Source organism: Quercus lobata, chromosome 12, assembly GCF_001633185.2.
Source record: "Quercus lobata isolate SW786 chromosome 12, ValleyOak3.0 Primary Assembly, whole genome shotgun sequence".
In the NCBI taxonomy this organism is placed as follows: domain Eukaryota; kingdom Viridiplantae; phylum Streptophyta; class Magnoliopsida; order Fagales; family Fagaceae; genus Quercus; species Quercus lobata.
In genome coordinates, this window is record NC_044915.1 from 20,285,760 (window position 1) to 20,294,916 (window position 9,157).

General features: G+C 33.6%; 1 protein-coding gene across 1 annotated transcript; it reads left to right on the forward strand.

Moving 5' to 3' along the window:
- The first annotated feature begins 2,981 nt into the window (after positions 1–2,981).
- On the forward strand, positions 2,982–6,000 carry LOC115972286. The gene is made up of 3 exons (XM_031092511.1): positions 2,982–3,315; positions 3,443–3,858; positions 4,584–6,000. Exons 1-3 carry the CDS (start codon positions 3,250–3,252, stop codon positions 5,767–5,769), a joined length of 1,668 nt encoding a protein of 555 aa, XP_030948371.1. The 5' UTR covers positions 2,982–3,249; the 3' UTR covers positions 5,770–6,000.
- The last annotated feature ends 3,157 nt before the right edge of the window (positions 6,001–9,157 follow it).

Sequence of the window (9,157 nt, forward strand, 5' to 3'; positions counted from 1 at the left end):
ATAATTTTATCTCAGTTTTCACCTAGACAAAGGTCAATTACAACAATATGAATACAGTATCAATCATGATCAGTTATGAAAACAGATATAAAGTACACCTTATTTAATCAGACACCTAACTCTATTAAAAACAATACCAATAAATTAATTTAAATTCTACAATAAGAACATAGCAATTAACCTAGCTAAGATCATAAAGTAAATCTTAATAATAATGATGATACATGGTCTATCATATTAACTATACTCACTGTTGTCAATGCCCGATGGTAATCAATGATCACTAAATTTATCTGCAAACTTTTTGGTCCATTAGGTTAATGACATTAATGAGTGAAGGTAATAAATTGACCAAACCTTTAAAAAGAATCTCAAATCTCAATCAATCAAGGGGGTAAAGCAGTATTTTCAACTTTACCTGAAATAAAGAACCGGAAATTTTCCTTTCAACTTTCTACTTTCAACACAACAACACAACTCTCTTCCTTTCCTTTTTACTTACTTTTCGGGCAATTTGCTGGCGTCTTTTCTTCTCTCTCTCTCCTTCCGGTAGTTGAACCCCAAGGACCCGTGATGCCTAACCTCCTATTCCCGGTCATAATCATGAAACTCACCTGATGCACCCGGTCACTTATCTGACCCTGTGTTTTTCCACTCAATTTTTTAATTCAATAATGTTAGGACAAAACTTATTTCACACTCTTTTGTTTTTTTAATTAATACTGATTAAACCCGTTTTGATAAAAGTAACATTTCTTTTCTCTGAAATTAATATAGAAAATATTAAAATTTGAAGGAATCTCCTCCCCATTATGTGGGCTATTGATAAAATTATAGACAACTAATAAGTTGCCTAATGTTTAATAGAAATTGGTTTTGAAGAATATTGTACATATATTATAATGTAATTGTTATAAAACTTTGTTAGTAATGAATTCATTATAAGAAGCAATAATTATAAATTGCACGTACATGTAGTCATATCTATTATAATTACTCAAGTAATGAGAAATAATAATAAATAAATAAAGTGTCATTCTAACGAGTGCTCTTATTAGAGCATTCATTAACAATTCAATTTAAAAAAGTTTTTATGAGAAAAGAAAAAAAAGTAATTAATATTTTAACAGTTTTTTTCATTTTCCATAAAAGTGATTTCAAAACTTTCCTAAAATTGATTGTTAATCAATGCCCTAAGGGCACTCGTTGATATAGAACGTATCTTTCTTTTTTTTCTTAATTCTAAAAAAATACACTTATGACTTTCACATATCAACATGCCAAACATCCATAGACAATCATAACCTTTAGAAAACCCACAAGTCCACAACATTCAACCTCAACATCAAAATATTAATCGTCACTGTCACTCAATATAAAATGTAAGCCTCCTTCCCTAATTGTAGCCTACTCGTACAAGTTAGGATTAGATGGAACCCCAATATTGGAGCTAGGTAGGTGTCGTTGAAAGATTGAATGTAAATAACATTGTTTTTTATCTGTGTATTTGACATAGGATGACATGAAGGACTATGGGTAGGTATATATAAAAGAGTAGAGTAGAAGTGCAAGAGGTGAAAATGGTGAATTGAAATGCAAAGAGCTTTGTGTGTAAGTGCAAAGGAGGAAAAATCTTGAAACAGTGAACCAAAATAAACAAATAATCTCTATTTTTTTATTAGAAAAGTCTTGAAATATTAAACCAAATAAAACAAAAAGTCAATATTTCATTTGTTTTTATCTCTGATGTGGTACTTGAGAGTATTTCAATTCTCTTTGCAAAGTTGCTACATGGCGAAACCTCATGCTCTCTTACATAGGGTTTATATATATATATATATATATATATTGATGTTTCATTACAAACTTAATTGGAGCGTTATATCCAACAACATATGTGTCCATATGCAATGAACATAACTCACTTAAAATGATTATATACAATCACTTAAGTATAGTTTAGTAAGTATTGCATATGACAGGGACGCGTGTAATCTTTCTATTTGTAATAACTTAAGGTTACACCTAAATTTGTTGCCAAATTATGTTCTAAAATCATCCACATGAAATTCTCCACACAACACAAAAAAAAAATTTAAATAAATAAAAATTCACATATATGACTAAAAGTATGATTTTATCGATTGGCTTTGAAGGAGATAACATTTTTTTTCCTTATAAAACTATTAGAATGTTAATAGAAATTGTTCAACACATAATAAATATTGATTAATATTATGAATATTACAAATTTTAAAGATGGAAACCTTTTTTTTTCCTATAAAACTATTGCAAATGGTGACACAAAATATTCCAACACATAATAAATATAGAGTGAAATTAGAGATACTAATAACTTTGAAGTTTATAAACTTTTTTTTCTTATAAAACTATTACAAATGATAATACAAAATGCTCAAATACCTAATAATTATAAAAGTGATGTTATATATACTACAAATTTTACTATATAAATTTTACAATTATTCATTTATTTGGTGACAAAAACTCACCAATCATATTTATTATTGTATCTAATGGATGCATAGTCAAATTTGTAATATTTTAAATATTTTTTTATATACATAATTGGTATAACTTCAACATAAAATAAATAAATATTTTAAGTTACTATTAACCTCATTTTTATGATATACCAATCACAATAATTTGTATTAATAATGCCACAAAATATTGTATACATTTATAATTTGTGGAAAGCTAATTTTATTTTTGGTAATTAATAATGTAATAGACTTATTACCAAAAAAAAAAAACTGTAATAGACTAATAGTCCCAAATAGGCCTAGCCTGATATGCAGCATAAAAATAAAATAAAAAAACTTGGTAGAGAGAGAGAGAGAGAGAGAGAGAATCTATATGGTGTGGTGCCAGCTATGAAGTTGAAGGATGAAAGCTTTCAGTGAGGGTCAAAGCTGGCAATTTATCTTTTATTTAGCTCCTTTGCTCTCTCCATCACCTTCCCTTATTTATTTATTACACCTGAAAATCTTCAACACTCATTTTAAATCCCCCATTCTTCTCTCACTCTCTCTCATATCTTCCTCACTACTCTCTTCCAAAATTTTCTTTTCCTCTCTTTCTCCTTTTTTTTTTTTTTCTCTCTCCTTTATTAGAGCGAGGAGAAAAATGTGATATTCCCCATCAGAGAAGAAAGAAAGAGAAGGGGTTCATTCTTCTTCTTCCTCATCTTTTTCTTCTACAAAAGCAATAACAAGAAGAGCAACAATGGCTGTTACTTCTCCAAGCCTAACTAGTAGCGAAAAGAAACATTGGTGGCTTACTAACAGAAAGGTAAAACTAAGAAAAACTAAAACTTTGACTACTCAAACACACATTGCTTCTGATCTCTTTTTTTGTTGGGTCTTTTTGCATTTTTACTATAAGTTAACCATGTCTTTTTTCATGCACTAATATATAGATGGTGGAGAAGTACATTAAAGATGCACGCAATCTAATGGGGTCCCAAGAACAAAGCGAGATAGCTTCAGCACTGAGCCTTTTAGACTCGGCTTTAGCTCTGTCTCCGAGGTTTGAGCAAGCTTTGGAACTCAAAGCCAGGGCTTTGCTATATCTGAGGCGGTTCAAGGACGTGGCAGATATGCTTCAAGACTATATTCCTAGTCTTAAAATGGCTAGTGATGACTCGGGCTCTCTCTCATCTGAGAGCTCGTCTCAGCATCTTTCAAGAGAGCGAGTCAAGCTTCTTGGGTCTGGTAACTCGTCCTCTTACTCACCTGGTCGGGACCCGAGTTTCAAGTGCTTTTCTGTCTCGGACTTGAAGAAGAAAGTCATGGCTGGGCTCAGTAAAAATTGCGACAAGGAAGGGCAATGGAGGTAATATCCTTCTCTTTTCTATTTGTTATGATTTTTGAAGTTGTCCTTTTGTTTTGGTTCTTCTTTTTATGATTACTATTTGGTATATAATATTGAAACGTAACTACTGGTTTGAGTAAATGAACAGCCGGCTATTATGAAAATTTCTAGCTTTTTGAACCTTTAATGGATTTTAATATTGTTATCAATAAAGCCAATATCTCTGGCTTCTTCTTCATTTATATGCAATGTTCTGAAATTTCCTTAATAGGATGCGTTTATTTTTTTTTATGGGTTTTGAGAACTTTTTATGAAAAAGAGTTTGTGGTGGAATGTTACAAAATTGTCCAGAGAACTTTGTGAACCCAAAAAAATAAAAATGACAACAAATTAAAACATGATAACTTTCTCAAATAAATAAATAAATAAACATGATAAATATTCGCTTGCGATTTTTATAGTACTATATCTCGTAATAGTAGCTGTTGCCCTTAATTTAAGTTCCAAAGATTGTTACCCATCATGCTGAATAAATAAAATGGAAAGATGCATCTTGTATACTTTTTTTTAATGGACACATTGTTAATTTATATCACTGATATTCACTGTATATGTGGATGAGAGATGTGTGCAAAACATTTTGGCATAGAAATTGTGAAAATAATTCTATTGATTGAAAATTTAGATCATTGAAACACCTTTTGAATTTGATAGTAACTTGGTCCATACGCAATTGTTAATCACAGGTACTTGATTCTTGGGCAAGCTTGTTGCCATCTAGGCCTAATGGAGGATGCAATGGCTCTTCTTCAGACCGGCAAGCGCCTCGCCTCGGCGGCATTCCGCCGCGAGAGCATTTGCTGGTCTGATGACAGCTTCTCCTTCTCCAATGTGCCTGTTTCCGGTGATATCACAATCACCAATGCTCCCAGCACGCCCCCGCGCAACCCAATTGATCCAGAGAGTGTGAACCAACTCCTTGCCCACATTAAGCTCCTCTTACGCCGCAAGACGGCTGCGCTTGCGGCCCTTGATGCTGGCCTCTACTCCGAGGCCATCCGCCACTTCACCAAGATTGTTGATGGTCGCCGTGGTGCCCCACAAGGGTTCTTAGCTGAATGCTACATGCACCGAGCCTCAGCATACAGAGCAGCTGGTAGAATTGCTGAGTCTATAGCTGATTGTAATAGGACTTTAGCATTAGACCCAGCTTGCATTCAAGCTCTTGATACAAGAGCATCTCTATTAGAAACAATTCGATGCTTGCCGGATTGTTTGCATGATTTAGAACATCTTAAGCTTTTGTACAATTCAATTTTGAGGGATAGGAAGCTTCCGGGGCCAGCTTGGAAGAGACACAACGTGAGGTACAGAGAGATTCCTGGGAAGCTGTGTGCACTCACTACAAAGATTCAAGAACTTAAGCAAAGAGTTGCTTCTGGGGAGACTGGGAATGTGGATTATCATGCATTAATTGGTTTGAGACGTGGGTGTTCAAGGTCTGAGTTAGAGAGAGCGCATTTGTTGCTGTGTTTGAAGCACAAGCCAGATAAAGCCACAAACTTTATTGAAAGGTGTGAACTTGCTAATGATGGTGATCTTGATTCAGTTAAAGACCGATCAAAGATGTCTGCTTTGTTGCTATACAGATTGCTCCAAAAGGGTTACGCCAGTGTAATGTCTACCATTATGGATGAGGAAGCAGCTGAAAAGCAAAGAAAGAAAGCCGCAGCTGCATTACAAGTAGCACAAGCACAAGTAGCTGTGGCAATCCAAGTCCAGCAAGCCCAAGAGTCAAAATTGGAATCAGAAAAGAATAATTCAGTTTTCCAAGGGGTGTTTTGCCGGGACCTTGCTGTGGTGGGAAATTTGCTTTCACAAGTTGGATTTAACCGCCCAATTACTGTGAAGTATGAGGCATTGAGTTGCTGATTGGACTGGTGGGGGTAGAAAATTCTAAGTTCTTTGAGATGTTACACCGGTATTGGGATTAATCTCTGGTCCATTTTTTCTCTGTTTGTACAAAAAAGATAAATTTAGGACTGGCCGGAAAATTTTGTCACCCTTTTTCTTATTTTCCTTTTCTACTACATGTACAGAATTTTTCAGTACCGAATTATCTACTTTTGGTTATGCAGCAGCGTATGCTTTATTTAGCTTAAATTTTAATGTCATTTTCTTTCCTTATTTTTCTTTCGCTTTGCTTTCATATTTATTATTTGGGAAACAATTTTGGACCATTAAAAAAAATCTGGGCCATTAACGGTTTGCAACTTCGTGTTGGAAAGATGGTGGGGACACTATTGTTGTCGTAAATGTTGTGGCTCAGAGAGTGACAGAAAGTGAGAGAAACAGAAGATGGCCTTGGCTTCTCTCTAATGTCCTATGTGGTCTTATTTAATTTTTCTCTGGTTAGCTTATCCAAGAAACTGACATTTCTGACATTCCACTAGATTTAATTTTGTTTTCTACTTCCGCCAAAAGTATTGCTTCTTGCACTCCATTGGTTATAGTTTAATATGGTGAAAGAATCGTAGTGGAAACTGGAAAAGAAAGAGCAATTGCCATTGTTATTAATGGGAGCACCCTCTTGATTCTTGATGTTATGGCTTTGCGTGCATCTTATGTAGTCGTGGCAGGATTCCACTGGTGGAAACTGCTCAAAGGACATTGTGAAGTCACCCATGGTGGCAAAAGGGTTTGTCAGTATTTTTTTTCTTCTTCTATTTTTCAGGTCTGCCACTCTGGCTAATATGCAAACAAGGGAAAGGTCTAATCTTACACTCAATACAAGATTACATATGGGTTTAGAAAGGAGATGTCAAATCAACCTTTGCTTTGACATCATTACTGCTTTGGGGTTTGCTTCCTTTATGCACTGTTTGCCAACACTAAAATGGTTAAAATAGGTAAAAATGAGTAAGCAGTGTACAAGAATCCAAAATAATTATGCTCAGGATGGTATAGAAGGGGAGGGCTATTAATTTGTGTCTAAGCCTTAGACAATATTTATGATTTTTTATTATTATCTAGGATTCTTTTGCCTAGGTCCTAGAATAATTCATAAGGCCCTTAAAGGGGGTTGTTGGAAGAAATCAATGAGGTTTCAACTTTCAACCTCCCAAGACTAATAATGTCAAATTGGTTTTTAGGGCATGGCTTCTGTTCAAAGGGAAAGCCTGTCTTTTCTGAGCTATGAAAAGGTTGATGATTGTGTTACTGCTCCCAGTTGTCACTTTGCTAAAGGGTATGCCATTGTAGCCAGAAAATATTGAATGTTTTTAAAGGTCAATTTAAAGTGTTAAAATTGTCTGAGTTGCTTGGTTAATGAAAGCAAATACTTATGTTAAGCAATATCATCGTGCAAAGTAGCATGACCATGACATGTTTAAATGCTTTGAAAATGAGAGAGGGAATTGTGGAGGGAGATAATGTAGTCGCGGGCCTTGCGGCTTCTCCATCTTCAATTAAAAAGACAATTTTTTTTTTTTTTTTTGGGGTAAACTAGCACTGAAATAATATTAACTATCAATAAGTCTATTACAATAACACTCGATCCTGTTAAAGGCTAGCAAATTCTCCACCATAGTCAGTGGATTAACAAAATTAGCATAGTGAAAAAATTGGATGGCAATAACTTAGTCAATGTATTAGCACATTAGTTCGCCTAATATGTGTTTGGAATTATTTTATTGAGGGATTTAAGACATTTGTACAAAGTCGAGTTCTTTTAATATTTTTTTTTATTGCTTTATCCATTTAATCTAATCTTACAATTCACTCAAATAGTAGCTATCTTTAGCCCTAAAATTTTGTAACTTTTCTTCCATTGCAAGTGATTTAAGCCCTCTTTTACGAATCGGACTCTGGACATTAGCTTCCACGCTACTCAATGATTATGTTTGCTCCTTTTCTTTTCAGGACTTCTTTAAGCAAGTTCAATTAAAAAATTTCCCCATTCATGAGTAAACTATAGAACTCAAGCGGTTTGGTACATAGAGAGGGCCTTGCTATAATAATATGATAATCCTCTATTATCGATGAGCATTGAATCTTGTACTAAATCGATTCTACTTTGTTGCAATATATAATTAGCCTGAGATAGACTTATGATAATTCTTATCTGTTGCTCAATTTTCAAGTGGTATGACGTTTTATCTGGAATGTTAAATTATTGATTATTATGACCAATCAATGGAGAATCTAAGTATAGTAATTAATCAACGAAAATATCTTATAATTTTTTTAAGCTTCTTAAGTTTTCACAATAAAATATGGATCATTTACTTACTCTACTTAAGTTTAATGTCATGAAAAATTGTGTGTGTGTGTGTGTTTTTTTTGCTTGTCCACGTTTCTCTTAACTTGTTTTCCACATAGATGAATTTTTTTTTTTTTTTGAGAATGCTCAAAGATGAATTATGAAATGCAAAACACCCCATGTTCTGATAATGACAGCCCACTTCTCTGCTAGCAGCATTGTTGTATGTCTCACAGCCACAACCCCACTTTCTTTCACTAGAAAATTTTTGTCAAACTTGAAGATTTCTGTATGGACTTTCTGTGAATAATACCAATTTTAAACTAAGGCAAACACCAGCTGTATGTAATGTATTTTTAGCTCTGCTTGCCTAATACATGCACAGCTTCTGATTATACTAAAAGACTATGAATACAGCAAAAAAAAGAAAGACTAGCATACAAAAAAATAAAATAAAAAATAAACTAAGACTTAAAAATGGTGAAAGCCTGAAAGGCAAAATGATGGGAAAGTGTATAAAACTGAAACATGCCTCGCACGTCTTCATCTTTCATTTTTTTTAAACTCGGCAAATTGGCAATGGGGGAAGTATAAATTGGAGCCAGTAATAATTTTCAGTAATTTTCAATTGTACATCTCTGACAAAATAATACTATTTTTTGCTTTTAATAGGTTAATGTATATGATTGCTGCAGTGTTTAAATTTTGTAGTTCACTTTTCAAGAATATATTAATATCTTGTGGCGAAAGAAAAGGTGCTACTCACGAGGACAACAATTTTTGTTTTTACTTTATTCTATGGTCAGAGGCTTTGGACTTGAAGCATCTCTTTTTTTAAAATTCTAATCCACAAAATTGGTACTGTGAGTTTACACATTTTGCAATTATTCCTTATATAGAGTGACTGTAATACCCCATGTTTTGTAAACACATAAGCATCCAAAGAAGAAAACTTGAGGATAGATTAGTAAACTTAGGGGGTGTGGGTTTCAAATTGGTAAAGAAAGGAGAATAGGTTTTTTTTTTTTTTTTTTTTTTGAACATTAGAGAGAATAGGCG

What these genes read in the sequence shown, in the direction of transcription:
- LOC115972286 (XM_031092511.1), top strand. Translation starts at nt 3,250, where the DNA reads ATGGCTGTTACTTCTCCAAGCCTAACTAGTAGCGAAAAGAAACATTGG. An exon ending in GGTGGCTTACTAACAGAAAG is followed by an intron (nt 3,316 to 3,442) that starts GTAAAACTAAGA and finishes ACTAATATATAG; the next exon opens with ATGGTGGAGAAGTACATTAA. An exon ending in GACAAGGAAGGGCAATGGAG is followed by an intron (nt 3,859 to 4,583) that starts GTAATATCCTTC and finishes TGTTAATCACAG; the next exon opens with GTACTTGATTCTTGGGCAAG.